The 18,730-nt window shown below is 43.9% G+C and overlaps 1 protein-coding gene across 12 annotated transcripts in view; it reads left to right on the forward strand.

Moving 5' to 3' along the window:
• Window positions 1–4,169: 4,169 nt before the first annotated feature.
• The window catches only part of Snx29 (sorting nexin 29), a 543,288-nt gene continuing 528,727 nt past the window's right edge, over window positions 4,170–18,730 (forward strand). For 11 of the 12 annotated variants that reach the window (XM_087208901.1, XM_087208905.1, XM_087208903.1 and 8 more), the window contains exon 1: window positions 4,170–4,281. In XM_087208901.1, coding sequence (XP_087065027.1) covers window positions 4,275–4,281 — 7 coding nt within the window. In that variant the 5' untranslated portion in view covers window positions 4,170–4,274. The remainder of the gene's footprint in view (window positions 4,282–18,730) is intronic. The other variant, XM_087208911.1, reaches the window with a different exon arrangement.

Raw genomic sequence — 18,730 nt, forward strand, 5'->3', positions numbered from 1 at the left:
TAATGAGGTCGAGAGGCATCAGCCATCCTGGTGGGGGACCAGAGACCTCTGGACCCACCACTTCCTAGCACAATCTTTGTTCTTTCCATCTACACTTGTTATGTGACTTATTTCCCAACTGGACCACTATTACTTATGTGACTATGCTTGGAACCTTATTGGATGTTCATGGCTGTGGCCCAGTGTACCCACATGGGTTTCACCCTATAAAACTCTTCTGTAAAGTGGGGTCCCCCTCCTGCCCCTCAGGAGCTTTCCTATCAATAAATATCTTCCTACTCTTAACCTCCATTGTTCCTAGGACTCATTCTTTGATTTCTAGAGAACAAGAACTCAGCTTATCATACAGCTAACAGGTTGAGAGATAGAATCTTTCATATTTCATCTCCAGTATTATTTCCTGTGACATTTTCTCTAAGATAGCTAGGGACTTAAAAGTGGTTTTTGCTAAAAGCTGTAAGTCTTCACTTGGGTCTTCTACAAGCCCAACAGGTAACTAAAAATAGAATAAAGCTTGATCTTCATTGTAAAACTCTGGGTCTAATCCTTTTAGTTCTGTGCATAAGCATGTTATTTAGGGAGTATCTAAAATGGGCAGAACAAGGTCTTTGGCCCTAAATTTTCCTAGCCTATCTCATTGATCTTCCAGACTGAGAACACCTAAGCCCAGAAGTCCCCATGGTTCTAAACCTATGGTCACCTTGGATTCTAGCAGAGCCTCACAGGCTGAGATTGCCCCTCAAGTCACAAGGATTCCTCCTTTCCAACTAGGAAATCAGGACTGAGCTAATGACTGAGCAGGACTGAGATATGATTGGACCTCAGCCCTCCAAAGCACTCTGTAGATCTTCTTTTCCAGCACATGGGATCTCAGCATTTTGGGAGGCTGAGGCAGGAGGTCCTGTGTTCAATTTCTAGTGCTCCAAAACTAAAACTAAAACTAAAACAAAAAACCATAAAACAAACAGAAAACCTGGTCTCTCTGAATGGGCCAGTCTGATGTGTATTAGAAACTGCTCCCTCCAGCTTCCTTTCAAGGTGAAGTCCTAAATGAGGTAGGACAGAAGAAACAAACAACAGGAAGAAAGGAGAAAAGGAAAACTGTAATTTTAGAAATGAAAACTACAGCTTCAGGACAGTTTAAAGGTGGGCAATTCCCTTTCACCTAAAAATGGGTCTGGCCATAACCTTTTTACTGGCAAATGGCCCTCTTACACCTGTGAACCAACTACCTTTACGCCTTTAAATTAAGACTGTCCCCTAAGAATGGACCTTATCTTACTATGGGTGGGCCACACTCTCCCACTAACCAAACCAAGACTGAGACTATAGATAAAGGAATACCACAGATTTCCACCTCCAAAAACACATAAATATTCCCAGTTCCATACTGTAGTGGGCCTCATTTCTCTGAGCACCCGCACTCCACTTGCATGTGTACTGACATTTCCGCTTAGTAAATCCTTCCCGTATTATTCTGAAAATTTTTTTCCTCCATGTGAGCCAGTGAACCTCCAAACATTCTATGTTTACGGTGAATTAAGTTCCTAGTCTCAGCTTCAGGAACCTTCTCAGGCCTAGTCTGGTGACAGTTTCCTTAATTTTTCTTACTTTCCAATTAAAGCTTTTGTTTATAAGTTCATACTGTTACCTTAATTTCCATTATCACTAGAGTGAATGTTACTGGGTTTTGGGGTGCTGGAGTCTCCTTCTACAGGTGGTTTCCAGGTTCTTTCTTTCTTGAACAAAGGACTGGTTAAGACAGGTACAAACAGTAGCAAAATTTTACATTTATTAAAGGTAGGAAAAGAAATAGGCTCTGCAGGATGAGTTTAGGCCAAGAAAAAGTAGACAAGAGGTACACCTTGCAGCATGGGGGTGGACTACCACGAAGACACAATAGTGAGAGCTCAATGTCAGCTGATCTTTTATTTCTCTCACTCCTGAGGCTGGTGTCAAGTCTGGGACTGTCCTATCAAAATCCCGCTCAAGGGGCCGGGGATTTAGCTCAGTGGTTCTGGTGCCTACCTCCAAAGCGCAAGGTCCGGGGTTCAATCCCTGGTACCAAAAAACAAACAAGCAAAAAAACTCCCCAAATCCTGCTCATTTTTGCCAGGAGCCTAGCTGCAGGGCTTTGGGAACTGTTCTGCACCTGTGTCCGGGGATTTTTGTAATTAACAGGTCACGCCTACCTTCCCAGCCATTGTTAGCCAGGCGCTAGCCTCTGCCTCAGGAGGCCTGTCACCAGCCATTGACAAGAGGGTGGACAAAAGAAACTGGGAAAATACTCCAACCTTTCTGGGTCCTTTTCCCACCATCTGTAAAACAAGGCAATAACCTTAACTTCACAGGTCGTTGTGAATATGTAACACTTGTGTTCACACTCAATCCATCCACCACCTCCATCTCTTATCACCACCCGAGGGGTTGGACACTCTTACCTCTAGCCTGAACAACATTAGTACTTTAACCAGCTGCCTTTTTCTCCTGTCCCATTACAATCCATTCTCATTCCAGAAAGTGATGTTTTTGTTACGGTTTGTGTCTAGATGCACCCCCAAAAGCTCATGTGGTTGTAGATGGGTTTTTCAGAGGTGGCTGGATCTAGAGTGTGTGATGTTGGGATTAAGGGCGTGTGATTACTAAACCAGTCCACTGATTGGTTTGGCATGGCCCTAATTCCAGTAGTGTGGATAAGATAAAAGGGGTAGAAACATGCTGTTAAGGTTCCTTTACTGCTTTTCCTGTCTTCTTGCAAATAATTTTTTTCTCTGTGATGCCCCTCTGCCTTGGAGTCAGCCAACTCTCAGCAAGGAGAAAAAAGTAACTAATACAGTTTTAAAACCTAATTCAGTTGTGCAAGTTGTTGTTTCTCACTTTGAGAAACCACAATACTGACCAGGGTGGAGTCATCTGCCTGCACTCTTCATAAACGGTAGATCTGCTCTGGAAAGGCAGGATAGACAGTTCAGGGTACCCTGCAAGACGGTCTTCAAACAACTTTCACTATATCCAGGTAACACATGGCTGACGCTGCTTAACAAATCTCGATTACCCATCCTGGAATAAGCCTCCACGGTAGCTTTCAGCTGAGGAAAGCTGCTTGTGGCCAGGATCACGTTAAAAGAAGACTCATCCGTCTGGAGTCTGCCCTCTTTAGCTTCACACTTCTTGATTTGCTCTTGTCTACAAAATCTCACTCAGTACACGTTCCTGAGTTCCTGCTCCCTGGGCACAACGATTGCAAGTGACACAAGTGATTACCAAAGGCTCCTTCTCACCACTGTGGGCCAGTAGGAGAGAATTTGTGAAATGGATGAAGCTGTTCATAACTTATCCTCCAAAGCAGACTAAGCGGCATGCAGCAATAACCATCACCGAACCAAAACAGCTTTTTACTAAGGACTGTTAGGGTTAATGTGCTTGGTTTGCACATGTTGTTATTGCTTCAATTCTAATGTTATTTTCTCCTACATGTATAATCAGTGTAAAGCCATATCAGAATGATGTAGTAATTTTGCAGGGTTTGTGAAGCTTCATTCTCACTGCTTTTGTTTTAATCAAGATTTCAAATTGAATACAAACCACAGAGATCTTAAAAAAAATTCAGATTGTATCATTCTGCTTGAATTCTTGCAATAGCCTCCCATCTCCCTAGAGGTAGGTCGGAAAGGTCAAAACTCTTCAACCTGCAAGGGTCTCCCCGCAGTTTTCAACGTCCTGCCTCTCACCATCCTTTTCTCACTCTCTCTCACGTTCAGTCAACCTTTCCAGGCTAGGTCCGGCACTGGTCCCTTCTGGAATAATTTTCCTAGAACGGGTCCCTCCCATTATCCAGATCTCCGACCCAAAGTCGCCCCGCCGGAGAGCCCTTCCGGGATTGCCCATCTGCACCTGCACCCACGCTTTAGTTTACCACTCTTTACATCTCCCTTCCAGCTCGCATCGCTCTCTGGAACGCTGATATCTCCTTACTCGTGGCCTTGTTCACCGTCTGACGCCGGGGCACAGACCTGCGGCTCCCTAGCAGATACTAGATCTGCGAGGGATCCCCGGGCTCTCCCGCGCCGCTCCCTCCTTAGACTGGCCCCCTCCCCGGCTTCCGTGTTTAGCTTCCGGGGCGAGGGGCGGGGACCTCGGTGGCGGAGTTCTACTTCCGGGGCGGGCCGGCGGGCGGGGCCGGCGTGCTGGCGCCCGGCCTGGGTGGATCTTGGTGGCGGCAGAAGCAGCGGTGGCGGCGGGACGGCGCAGGCACCGGCTCCGGGAGCGGCATCATGAGCGGTGAGTGGCGGACCGGCGCTGTCACCCGCCCTGGCCGCCCTGACTCCCGCCGCCCCAGCTGCACACTCTGGCCCCGAGTCCCTGAGCCCCGCTGTTATCTCGACCCCCGCCCCGTCGCTCCCTGGCTCCCGGTCACCAGTCTGCCGGGGTCCTGGCCCTTGTCACCTGCAGGTTTCTGACACTCCCCCTGCCCTGACTGCATCAGTCACAAGCAGTCCCTAGCTCCCTGCCCGGTCCCTCTCGGTCCGCTGACCCCCGTGCTTGCCCCGTTCCCAGAGCAGCAGTTCTGAGACCTCTCGAATCAGCTGCTCCTCACTCCCAGACCTGGCTTCTGCTCAGGTCCGGCCCCTCTCCGCAGTCACTCTCTGCCCAGGGCCCTCGCCGCCGTCAGTCCCTCTCCCCCAGGCATAGAGCTGTCTGGACACCCGAGTTTGCTGGCCCGGGTACCCCGGTCCGCAGACTAAGCTGCAGCTCTTGGTCCCAGAGGGCTCTCAGTTCTCCAGTCCCTTTGTCTTCCGCGCTCCTCCTGTGCCCGCCACACCTGTCAGTCTCTCTCACTTATCCTCTGGTCCTTGGTTTTTCTTTTTCTTTCTTTCTTTTTCTTTTTTTTCTTGTTTTGGTACCGGGGATCGAACTCGGGACCTTACCTCTGCAAGGCAGGCGGCGGAACCACTGAGCTAAATCCCCAGCCCTGGTCCTTGGATTATTCGTTCGTTTTCCAGCTCCTTCCATTTTTTTCTCCTAACTCATCGTTTGAGATCTCTCTTGTCTTGTCCTGTAACCCGGACTGTGCTTTTGCTCTTGCCTCTCCCAGTCCCACCAGTCACGGGGTGGGTTTGATGGGAGGGCTGGAAGTGAGAGGGAGGTGGCTGCGGACAGCTTGTCCTCAGTGTTTCTGAAGTTTATAGTCTCTGGTCTCTGACTCTGTGTTCACCCTCCTTTCCTCTCTCCTCTGGAGTCGTGTTGGTGTTTTGGTGCTAAGTCATTCTTGGGTGTTGTATGTGGAGATAGGAGTGACTCAGGGAAGCCTCTCAGCTGGCCCCGCACTGTCTTTCTGGCCACTCTGGGATCTGGATTCACTTAGAGGGACCCGCCTACCCTCATGGAGCCTGTTTTCCTCTCACTGTGCAGTCGGTTAGGACAATTCCATCTCCGGCGCCCCCTGGCCCTGGCACCTAGATACTTCGGGAGGTGGAGAGGGGCAAGGCAAAAGGGATACTTCTGTTTTCGTTTTTAACTTTTAAAGATCTCTGTGAATCTTTAAAATATAAATTATGTGACTTTTGTTTTTGCTGTTCGGGAACATTCGTGAAATTGGTTGTCCTAATGAGGAGACCAGTTTAGGGGATTTTCTGGGGGACAGTCTATCTTTTGTTCCCAGAGCAAATGATTGGATCAAATTATGATTTCTGATCCTTGAACATTAGAATTAGCACAGCAAAGAGTCATGAGCTGGTTTCTACCAGGAGGTGATGTAGCTTGGTGTAGGTGCAAGTCCTGGAGCCAGAATCCTGGGTTCAGATCCTGACTTTGCTCTTAAAGCTCTGAGATTTAGAAGTCCTAGCTAATGGGGATACATAATAGGACCTGTGTCCTAGGCTTATTGTCATGACTAATACTGCTTAGGTAAACTGATTGGTATTGTGCCTGTCACATTGTTCTGTGACAGGAATCTGTTGTTTCAGTAGACACTTATTTGTAGTGGAGACATGGGCTGGTACTGGGCTCTCTGCAAATCCTTGTGGTTCTGGGGATTGAACCAGTGGCCTCATGTACGTATACCCTTAGCCCCAGTCTTTTTCTTCTAATGTAACCAAGGAATCTCTGCCACAGAGTCGAAGTTCTGGATTATTCTTTCCTTTGCCTCAATAGAAGAGGAAATGAAATTGAGAAGCCAAAGGAGATTGATCAGTTTATCTTTCAAGAAACCACTTAATATCAAAACTGAGCAAGTTTTAAAATTTAAGTAAAAATCATGAAGGCTAATGGCAAACAAATGATAAAAGGAGACTAACAAATGGAGAAAAGTGTTAAGGATGAAAGCTTTCTTTTGGAAAGATTGTAATGGAGGCAGAAAAAGTGGTCATTGAGGATGGACTGGGGAAGTCCAAGGGTGTGTTTTGGTTTTTTTTTTTCCCAAGGGTATATATATTTTTTGGTACCAGGGATTGAACGTGGGACCTTGCGCTTGCAAGGCAGGTGACAGCACGACTGAGCTAAATCCCCAGCCTCTCCCAAGGGTATTTTTAATTGTTTCTTGAGAATGCAGTTGAAGGTGAGTTTCTCTGCCTGTGGGATGATACTGTAATTGGAATTTAGTAAAATAATATGACAGGAAAATATTTAATCTCTTTTGTCCCTTCTCCTATTTTTAGATAGGAAATTTCAAACATCACAAAAAATGGAAAGAAGAGTATAATGAACTCCCATGAACCATCACATGGCTTCGATAGTTACCTGCTCGGGACTATCTTGTCCATGTCCCTATCTAACTTCCACCCCTCTCCCTGGTTATTTTGAAGCAAATCCTAAACACTGTATCATTTCTTCACTCAATATTTTGATATGTATCTCTAAAATTACAGGAACTTTCTGGGTCTGGTGGTACAAGCCTGCAATCCCAGCACTCTGGGAGGCTAAGGCAGGAGGATTTTGAGTTGAGGCCATCCTGGACTGCATAGCAAGTTCAAGACAGCCTGGGCTATGTAGTGAGACCCTATCTCAAAAAACAAAATGAAACAAGACAAAAATACAGGAATTCCTTTTTAAAAAGCAAACGACTCATTTCTATTATCGTATCAGTAAGAAATTAATAATTCCTTAATGCAATTAGATATTCAATATTCAACTTTCCATGATTGTCTTACAATTTTATAGTTTATTTATTTATGTAGTATTTGTTTATGGAGTGCTGAGGATTGAACCCAGGACCTTCGAGTTGAGCTATATCTCCAGCCCTTTTTTATTTTTCCAGACAGGGTCTTGCTAAGGAACTAAGTTGTTCAGGCTAAGCTTGCCTTCCAGAGTGCCGGGATTACAGGCATGGACCATTGCGCTCAGCTTTAAAGTGTATTTTTGAAGCTCAAGATTTAAGTTTACATAGTGCAAATTGATCCATCTTTTAAGTCTTCTTAAGAGACTTTTAGGGCCAGGGATTAAGCTCAATGGCGCCGAGCCTGGCTCATAAGTGCCAAGTCCTGAGTTCGATCCCTAGTACTGAAAAAAAGACTTTTAGTTTATTTTTTATTTTTAATATATTCATAGAATTGTGCTAACATAACAATAATCTCTTTTAGAACATTTTTATTGTTCCTGAAAGCAACTTTGGACTCATTAGCAGGCAGTCCTCATTTTCCCTCCATGTACCCTGTAACAAGTACTAATCTACTTTCTGTCTCTGTGGCTTCCCCTATTGTGATATTTTGTATAAGTGAGATCATATAACATGTGACCTATGTGTTTGGCTTTTTTCACTAAGTAGATGTTCTCAAGGTTCACCCATGTTGTAGCCTCTGTCTGTGCTTCATTTCCTTTTTGCGGCCAAATAACATTCTTTTGTATGGATCAGGCACATTTGGTATATCCATTCATCAGCTGATGGGCATTTGGATTGCTACCATTTTGGATGTTTGCAGCTGTGAAAGTTCACATACAACCTTTTGTGTAGACATGTGTTTTCATTTCTCTTGATTAATCTAGCTAAGACTGAAATTGTAGCATTGCTGGTAACTGTTTAACCGTTTGAGGAACTGTGTCAGGCAGTTTTCTAGAGTGGCTGCAGCATTTTACATTCCCACCAGTGGTTTACCAGGGTTTTAGTTTTTCCATATCATTTCCAGCAGTGTTCAATAATAGACATTCTAGTGGGTGTGAAGTGGTATCTGTGGTTTTGATTTACATTTCCCTAATGACTAGTGATAATCATTTCATGTGCCTGTTCACCAGTTGTATAGTTCTTTGGAGAAATGTCTATTCATATATTTTGTCCATTTTTAATTGGGTTGTCTTTTTTATTGTTGAGGTGTAAGAATTCTATGTAATTTCCCCCATAAACCTGTTATTAATGTATTTACGAAAATTGTCTCCCATTCTGTGAGATGTCTTTTTATTTTCTTGATGTTGTCCTTTGAAGCACAATTTTTTGGTATGAAATTACAGGTTCCTCTTTCATTTCTTTTTTTCATTCTTACAGTTTTTGTTGAAGGAAACATTCATTTGTCCTACGGATTCTTTGCAGGATTTTGCTGATTGCCTTATTTTGGTGTGGTTTAACATGTTTTTCAACTTCTTATATATCTTACAAATTAGCAATTAGAGTCTGCTGTATTTTTTTGTTACTGGGGATCGAACTCGGGACCTTGCGCTTGTGAGGCAGGTGGCATAACCACTGAGCTAAATCTCCAGCCCTAGTCTGGTGTATTTTTAAGGTTAAAAAGATTTGAGTAGAGTCAGAGGTCAGATGAGATCAAGGCTGAATACACTATATGCAAATAACCGGGAAATAGAATGGCCCTAGGTAATGTATACAGAACATAAATGGGTATCAGGAGGCCGGAAACAACCAAGGTGGCCATTAATAGAGGAGTGGATGAACATAATGTGATATGGTCAGATGAGAAAACCTCAGAGATGTTAGAAGGAATAGTATGGGTTTGTACACTCCACTTTGGCTATTTCTCAACATGTGTTAGTTACTTTTGTTGCTGAGACAAAATACCCGACACCCAAAGTTAGAGGGGAAGGGGTTTATTTGGCTTACAGTTAGTTCATAGAGGTTTCAATACATAATTGCCTGGCTCCAAGGCTGGGGTGGCAAACAAGAATCGCAGAGGAGAAACAACATGGCGCGGAGAAGGCAGCAGAGATAACAAGAGTTACCAGCATCTTTCTACCCCTTTCCTCTTATTCAGACTCCTGGGATTAGGGTGGTGCCAAACTAATCACTCACGTGTAGTGGTTTAGTAATCATACGCTCTTAACCCCAGGATCACACATGCCAGATTCAGCTACCTCTGAAAAAGAAAGCCCCAACTCACCCGAATGAGGCTTTGGGGGGACATCTGAACACAAACCGTAACACAACATTATTGTTCTCTAAAAAAAAAATAGCAAGGTGCAGAATTATACCTAAAACGCATACCTTGATACAAATTAAAACATATACATGTAGAAGTAAACAAACTGTCAGGAGAAAAGATACCTGCCAGAGGGGGTGGTTAGGGAAATAGTGGTCATAATTTGTTTTCTTTAAAGAATTCAGTACTTGATTTCTAGTCTCTTCAGGTTGAGGAATTCTGATTTCCAGATATGCTTTTGCTCTTACTGGGAAAGAAGAACTTGTTGGGCCAGGAAGTCATTATTATTCTCCAGCCTGTCTTTTGTCAGACTGTACTTGGTGATCTTGGGTGCTCTTTTCCATTAGTAATTATTCTTTCGGGAATCCTGACATTGGGAAGATACTGAAATTCCTCTTTCAAGAGTGGGGAAAGCCAGATCTAGAGAGGTCACATAATTTATGGAACAGACAAGCTGTAAGGGTTTGATGTATCCAGTTTGGCGCTTAAATGGGAAATTTACTGCTGTTTCTTGCCTGGTATTTATGTACATTTTGGCAGGTTTTTTTTTTTTTTTTTTTGGTACCAGGGATAGAACTTGGGACCTTTGGCTTGTGAGGCTGGCAGCATTTTCATGAATGTTGGAGGTCAGTTTTCTCCTTAGCATTGACCAGGTGCTCTCCAGCAGTGAGCGACTTGCACTTGGTATGAAGAATCAGCTGAAGCAAGTGAATGGAAAAAGGATATTTGTGGTTTACATTTAAGGCAGAAAAGTGGAACTATTAATATTTTGTTTTGCTCAGGAAGGCGTGAGGTTGACCTGTCATGATAGAATGTAACAAGTTGTTTCATGGCCAGCAAAATTTGACCGCCTCCTCTGCTAGTTTGGCTTTGGACTAAATCCCACTGACAATAACTCCTACTGCTGTGTTGCATGATTCTATCTGGTGACTAATAGGAAGTCAGATGCTTAGTACTTTTCAAATTTGGAACTCAAATCCAATATTTTTTGCCGGGCATGGTGGCATATGCCTTTAATTCCAACATTTGGAAGGCTGAGTCAGGAGGATCACAGTGAGTTCGAGGCAAGCCTGGGTTACATAGTGAGTCCAAGGCCACCCTGAACTACATAATGAGACCCTGTTTAAAAAAACCAAAAACCAAATCCAAGATTTCTATGGAATTCTCCAAATTCTGGCAGTGTGAACATGATTCCAGATGAGTAACTGCCATCCTGCCAACATTTGTCTATACATAGGCCACACATTCTCAGTGGGGGTATTATCACCCTGAAGGGGACGAAAATTGGTTCTTAGGGGAGATAAAGATTTATTCTTCTGTATAAAGCACAGTTAGGCATGCAGTACATAAACACATATACATAAAACTTGTGCTATTAAAATTTCATGGAGGGAGGAGTCAGAAAAAAAAAATGTCTAAAAAGGATCCTGAGGGGTAAGAATGTAAAAAGATTGAAGAACACTGATAAAAGCTGAAGAACTTTTAGCACTATCATATAAATTTTCATTGTGCTTTCACCCCTAACTTTTCAGGAAAAAAGTGTGACATCGCTTCACGTACTCCATATTGATTATTTTTTTGCATGTAGTACAATTTTTTTTTTGTACCAGGGATCGAACTCGGGTCCTTGTGCTTGTGCGGCAGGCAGCAGAACCACTGAGCTAAATCCCTGGCCCCTACATGTAGTACAATTTTTGAACTATTGACACTCAGAGATTTAGCCTGCCTGGTTGTCAGTTCTTTCCTCCTTTCCTTCCTTCTTCTCCCTTCCTCTCTTCCATCTTTTCTGTTATAAGTAAAGCTGTAGTGAACATTTTTGTGTAAGGTAGTTTTCCTTCTTTGGATTATATCTTTAGGGTCGTTTCCTAGAGGTAGTGCTGCTGATTGCTTATTTTGTTTGTTTTGTTCCCAAAGCAGTTGTACTATTTTAAATTGCTGCCAGCAGTAGAGGTGAAGGCTCCAGGGGGAGCAGAGACTGGCCAGAAAGTCAAGGTTTGATATTCAGCAAACACTTAATTGGTTGGTAGTTTGGTACATTCTTTATCATTTAGCAAAGAGCTATACCACTGGTATCTGTTGGAGCAAGTGGAGTAAATTTACTGAAATGGTTTCCCAGGAGTAATGAGAAGTGTAATAGCTCTGACTTTTTCATTTGAACTTGGCAGAAGTTAGATTAAACATATTTCAGCAGGGCTGGGGATTTAGCTCAGTAGTTCCACTGCCCGCCCTGCAAGGGCAAGGACCCAAGTTCGATCCCCGGTACAAAAAAAAAAAAGAGATAGATAAACATATTTCAGCAACATGGGAATATATGTTTTGTAATGGAAAAGTTCAGGGTTAAAACCAGCTTCAGGTTCAGGTGGACCTAGGTGTGCTCTACTTTCCTCTCTGTTGGCTTCATCTACACATAGTCTCTCATAGAGACAAAAAGTATGACCTGCTGTATTGTCTGGAGGAAGAACTAAAGGGGTGGGCTGTTGTGATTTTTGGATGGGTGGTCAGGAAGGCCTCAGTGGGAGGGTGATATCTGAGTAGGTGACCCCTCAGTCTAGCTCCTGAGCACCTGGAAGGGTTGTATTTTGCCTTTTTACTGGGATGGGAGAGGCCATGGAGGGGAGGTTTGGGTGGAGCAGTTAGAAACCTATAGGAGAAGAGGACCTTTTCCCTGATCCTGGCTTCAGCTTGCTGCCCCAGGACTGCCCCCCCCCCCCCCCCCCCGCAGCCTAGCAGCAGTGCATACTCTGTCTACTAGGGCTGCACTCTGTTGGGGCTGGGGTCCTTGCTTATACTGAGGAGGGAACCTCTGCCCCTCCCATCTCATTTTTCTTTGTCTTCTTCTGTGTGTCTTAGAATCTGTGCTTTCCTCCCCCAGTTTACAGAATAAAAAAGCAAAAACCCAAAGTGACATTAAAGATAATTGTGAAAACATAGAATATACCTATAAATATACCTTCCTAGCACACTAAATACTTAGGTTGTCAGGTATTCCATTTATGTCTTTGTTGAAAGCTTATGTATGCATTCTACATAATTGCATCGAGCCTACATTTGAATTATTGTTTCCACTTATAGCACTTGTCTGTGTTCCTTCTCTTCACAATTATTTAAAAGAGCCAGCACAGAATTCTGCCAAATTGATGCACTGTGGTTATTTAGCCTTTCTGCCATTGTAGCAAAAGAAAGCAAATTCCATTTATTATGTTCTAGGATGGGATTGCAAACATTTTCTGTGAAGGGCCAGATAGTAAATATTTTCTGCTTTGTTGGCCATCTGGCATTGGCCCCAAATACTCATCTCTGCTGTTGTAGTATGAGAGCATTCACAGGCAATATGGAAATGAAATGACATGGCTGTGTTCCAATAAAACTTTATTTAGAAAGACAGTAGCTCGTGCTTGCTTCGGCAGCACATATACTAGAAAGACAGTAGCTGGATTTGATCTGAGGGCTGTAGTTTACTGATCCCTCTTCAAAGACATTGCAGTGAAACTCTTTGTGCCCACGATGCTGTGTGTTCAGGCAGTTACTGTGTTGTGGTGGAAAAGACTTTGAATGCAGACATCCTGGATTTAACTCCTTACTGAAAAACTTAGACACATTATTCAATTTCTCTGATTAATTCCCTCATCAGAAAATGGAAATTAAGGCAAGTGATGAATGTGATTTGCTGGCAAATAGAGGGACTGGTGAAGTAGTTATTTATTCTATTTCTCATTTCCCCCATTCCTCCTTAGTTTAATTTTCAAGATATCCAAAAGATATTTTGATGTTTTTTAGTTTTGGGTATAGGTTGTCACATTACTTTTCAGAACTTACTGTGCCAGTATATTGCCACCGCCAGTAGGTGCACCTGATTTACCATAGCTTTACCACACTGGGGAATTTCATTTAAAATTTTTCTTGGTTAATTTAATAGATATGCAGTGGTAGTAGGTGGTAACTAGTACTAAGTATGTAACTTGCTTCTTTCCAACCATGAGGAGGGATACACTTTCTCTTCAGAAATATTTGCACATTGTCATTTTATTGTTTTTTTCTGCAGCAGAGATCAGCAAGCTGGGTCAGCCATCTGTTTTGTAAATAAAGTTTTATTGGCACACAGCCACATCTGTTCAATTACTTTTGTCTATGGTTGCTTTCATGTTACAATGGCAGAATTGAATGGCTATTATATAGACTGGGTGGCTTGCAAAGTCCAAAATATTTACTGTTTTGTCCTTTACAGAAAATATTTGCCCATCCCTGTTCCCGAGAAAACTGAGGGTCCCCTTTCTTTGCTTATTCATGAATCTGCTGTTGAGTTGGTCTTTGATCTTAGACATCATGAGCCTTTATGGATGGCTTGAGCCCATTTGTCTTGAGGCAGAGTCTGCCACTTTCCATTCTGTGGTGGTAGACAGTCTATTTTTTCATGCTTGCCCAGCGGCGCTACTTTGCCCCACAGTACAGGGAGCCAGTGCCTTGACTTTGAGGAAGAATGATGTTCATTTTATCTAGCACATGCCTTGCTCTGCTCATATTATAGACAGCTAAGTTAGGTAGAAATATTACGGGGAGTCAGATAGGGCCGGGCCTTCAAGAGAGTCAGTGCAAGAGATGAAAACTCATTACAACTGTGTCTGGAAGTGTGTAAGTTGGAGGCCAGGCCTAAAGATAAAGATGGAATGACCAGGCCTCCATACCTCCCCAAGGGACGAGATAAGTGGTAATACCTGGTCTAATGAAGTCTAGATAGGCATCAGCCATCTCGGTAGGTGACCAAGACCCTTGGACCCATCACCTTCCTGTAAAGTTCTTTGTTCTTTCCATGTACACTTGCTATGTGACTTGCTCCTCCATTGGATCTCTGTTACCTAAGTGACTATACTTGTAACCTTATCAGTTGATTGTAGCTTTAACCCACATTGTACCCATGTGGTTGATCTCTATAAAACTTACCCTGTGAATTGGGGTTCCAGAAACCCATTCAAGACCCCTCTTGTCTCTCAGGAGCCTTATCTCTCAATAAATATTTCCTACTTTTAACCTCTGTTGTTCTTTAGAATTCATTCTTTGATTTTGGGGAACATGAACTCTGTGTATCTGACATCTAGCAGGTTGGGAGTTATAGTGTTTCCTCTATCTCGTTTGGAGGTCCGATAGCATGCCTGTGTCACTCACATATGCATGTGGCAGCTTCTGTGTCCCAGCCCGGTCCAGTCCTTTCTGTTTACAGTAGCCACTTGGAGAGCCACAGTGAGCCCTACTAGTCTTGGTTCAGCAGTCGCTGAATTTCTTCTGTGAGTGGGGACTCTGTAAAGCTTTCTAGCCCCTAAAAGGGCTCACAATTGAGGACAACTGTGACTACCCACAGTCCTTTCCATAGTGGGTGTTCTATCAGGGGTCTGGCTTGGCTGGAGGACCGTAAGGGCACAATGTAGAGCAGTTTATTGTGCCAGTGGGGAACTCTCAGCAGGAAGGTTTCTCAACAAAGGTACCATCAGGTGGTGGGTTTTCTTTGATGGTGCTTTGCAGAAGAAGCCCTTTTTCTATACTGATGCAGAGCCATCCAAAGGATTAGCCTGGCCTTGTGGTGTTTGGAAGGTATGAACTTTGGGGTGAAATACTGGCTTTGTCACTTCTGGACTCTTGTTCAGGCAGATGATCCATGTCTCCAAGCCTCGAATCCTTTATCTGTCACAGTGGCGGTGCCAGTCCCCACCTTGTATGTAGTGTGAAGGTGAAATGTGTAGCTCAAAAAAATGGCAAATTGGTGGTAGATGGGGCTCCTGGGCTTCTTGTGTTTGGTTCATACAGATTTGGCTGGAGCACAGTTCTAAAAAGAGTATCATTAGGTACCGACAACTTGATGTGGAAGTCTGACTTTTCAATCTCTCGAACAACCAGGAGATGGGGCAGTTGCTGGTATTTCTGTGAGGTGCTTTGAGTGGAGCTGAGCAGCAGTTGCCACATCTGGAGGGGACCTGTCCAGTTCAGGTAGCCTCTACCTTGCCCTGCTTTCTACCCTTCCTGCCCACTTCTCTTGCTTCTGTTCTCTGCCTGACCCTGAAAGCATTGGAGTGCCCAGTCTTGGCCATGTGCATGTCCCTGGTGTACACTGGCAGCCCTCCCTGCTAACCTCCCCCTTCACTTCTGCTCTCTCGACATGTCTGTATTTGGATGTGTTCTGGGAGTGGGTGGGAGTTGGACAGCAGCAGCAGCGGCCCTGAACTCTCCATTGGACCAGTATTGATGCCGGCAAGTGTAATGAGTATGGAGTCCACCAGTGCCAGCTTAATGAGGTGCCTGTGCCCTGTAAGGCTCTGAATGTGTGGTCTTGGTAAGAGGGCGAGAGAAGCTGGGAACCTGGTTTTAATGTGGACCTGGTCCATGGACCTGCTGGGGAAGTCTGACATGTAGCTGTCTACCTGTAGGGCAGTCATAAACCAAAAACAGACACTCTTGTTTTCGTCTTTAAGCCTCTGTCCTCCTTTATTACTGAGGGTAAGGCAGTGGTCTGCTCATTAACACATTGTGACTGCTTTCACATCAGAGTATGGGGTGAGGAGTTGCAGAATCAACTCTATGGGCTACAAAGCCTAAAATATTGCTTGACTGGCTCTTTACAAATCAGTCTGCTGACCTGCTATTCTAGAGTGTGGTAAAAATGTAGGTTTACTCAATGAAAATCAGAAATCATCAGAGACAGCCCGCCATGGATACATGGGCAGTGTGTGGTAGAAATGCTGTCCTAATTGTAGTTTTTGCAGGGTACATTGAATGAATCACAGTATTGTTTTGTGCATCCTGTAATATCAGTAAGCCATTTATTGTCTATTTGTCTGTGCTTCTAGATGCTCTGGCCACTGTGTAGATGATTCAGTACTTGATGAAGGAGATTGTAGCCTAAAGGCTAGAGCTAGGAAGAGCAACTGGGCTGGGATAATCAGCACAGGACATGCGGAAATGTGGCTGCAGCCTGAGGGGCATGTGGGATCAAAACATGATTTTATTACATTTTTTACATATTATCCTCATATGCTGTTGGAGTTGTGTAGGTGAGAAGGAATGATTGATGATGTGGGAAAGAGAGAGACAGTTGCTGGAACATGTACTTGAGCAGGGGAGAGATGGGATTCCGAACAGAAGTGGAGATTTAAATTATTTAGGCTTCTTGGAGCCGCCTTTTTCTTTGAGAGAGTCTTGCTATCTGGTTCAGGCTGGCCTTGAACTCAGGCTTCTTGGAGTGCTGGAATTATAGGTGTGTACCACCAAGCCCAGCAGAGCTTCAGTTTTATGAAACGGTGAAAAGGGTTGATCAAACCTACTTTAGATCAGAACATCTCAACTGTGGCACTGTTGACATTTTGGTTTAGACAGTTCTTTGTTGCAGTGACTAGGATGTGCTCTGAAGCATCCCTGCCCTCTACCCCCTCTACCCCCTCTACCCATTAGTTAGAATAACCAAAAATGTCTCCAGACCTTGCTGAATGTCTCCTGAGTGGCAAAATCATTGATAAGCATACCTCTTTGTTCTCCATTACTTCAGTATGCCTGTTATTCCCTGTCAGGACCCTGACTGCTCCAGATGTCAGGGACTTCCTGGAACCAGTCACTCCGCTTCAGATAATCAGAAATGTGTAAGAGAAGTAGGATTCATGGCGGGCCCCAGTGGTCCCTGGAGTTGTCTCCTTCCAGTCTTGGGGAGTCCTTCTGAGTTTTGGCTTGTAATGTTCTAGAATGCTAGTATCTACCTGTTGTAGTCCTCAAAATTTTTTTCTTTATTGAGGTGAAATTCATATAACAGAATTAAGCATTGTTTTAAAGTGAGCAATTTAGCACATTTGCAGTGTTTTGCGACCATCTCCTCTATCTGTTCCAAAACATCTTGATCACCCAAAGGAAACTCTGTATTATCTCTTAAGTAGTTGTTCCCCTCCTTAATCTTCCCCCACCCCTCAGGGTCTGGCCACCATTTATCTGTATCTGTATTTATATCATGTGATATATTTATATATTATTTATCTGTATTATTACATTTATATGTATTTACTTATCTGGCCCTTCCCAGCTTTAGAGGCAGAATTTAAACTCTTACTTTTTCAATAAGCCTCCCTGCTGCCCCAACAGGATGGTAGTGTGATGTGGTGGAAGGAACATGCATCTAAGAGTCTGTGAGACCAAGGTTCAATGTCCAGTGTTGCACTAGCTTTGCTGCATGACCTTGAACAGGATTCCTGGCACACAGCATTCCTGTCCTCTTTTTCTTTTCTCTCATTCCTGCTTAGTATGTTGCAAGAATCTCACCATTAGCCTCAGACCAGAGAAATGTTTGGCATGACTTTTCCTCCACCACTGCACTGAGAGTCAGTGAAGTACCCCTATTTTAGTATGTCTGTGGCCTTGATCAAGTGACTAATGTTCTCTGTGGAATAGGAAATGTCCTCAACTGGACCTCCAAGGCTGTTATTAGCATTAATGAAGGAATGTATGTATGTGCTTGCATCTTGCTTGTTTTCTCCATCCCAGGGAATCCCTTTCTGTCTCCTTTTCATCTCCTAGGGCACTGAACACACACAGGCATGGATTAGATTGCTTTGCCTGTATTTTGGAGAGAAAGTTAACTAGTTGGAAGGACTTCTTGGAGCCAGAATTCTTGATCCCTCTGTGGTATAGGTACCCAACAACAACAGTAATGACGCCTGACATGGACAGAGTGCTTGGTATACTAAGCTCTGTTCTAGGTGTGTCATGCACATTTACTCACTTAATAGTCCTAGGTGGTAGGGCTCTATCTTACTTTCTCATTGTTGGGACAAAGTACCCAACACCCACAAATTAAAGGAGGAAAGGTTTGGGCCGGGGATTTAGCTCAGCGGCATAGTGCCTGCCTGGCAAGTGCGAGATCCTGAGTTTGATCCCTGGTACCAAATAAAAGGGGGGGAAAAGGTTTATTTTAGTGCACAGTTGTAGAGGTTTCATTCCCTAGTTGGCTGGCTCCAAGGCAGAATGGTATGGCAGACAGGCATGGCAGAGAAGAAACAGTCCTTGGTAAGGCAGGCAGGAAGCAGCAAGCCTTCCTTCTTTCCCTTTTTATTTCATCCAGGCTACAATCCTATTGTTTGTTACCACCAACATCCAGGGTGGGTCTTCTTTCTTCAGTAAGTCCATCATCCATGCTCAGTAGTATGCTAAACCAATCACTGGACTAATGTAGTATCACACACCCATGATCCACTCACCTCCCAAAAGCCCCACCTGTGAGCACACAAGGCTTTGGGGGGACATCTATATATAAACTATAGCAGTCTCTGTTGAGTCTGAAGCAGTGAAGTAGCTTGTCCATGATTATATGGCTGATGGAGTAGGATTCAAACCCAGTAGAAACCCGTCTT

This window comes from Heterocephalus glaber, unplaced genomic scaffold (assembly GCF_053883595.1).
Source record: "Heterocephalus glaber isolate CG9 unplaced genomic scaffold, H.glaber_assembly_v1.0 deba00000943, whole genome shotgun sequence".
NCBI lineage: Eukaryota > Metazoa > Chordata > Mammalia > Rodentia > Bathyergidae > Heterocephalus > Heterocephalus glaber.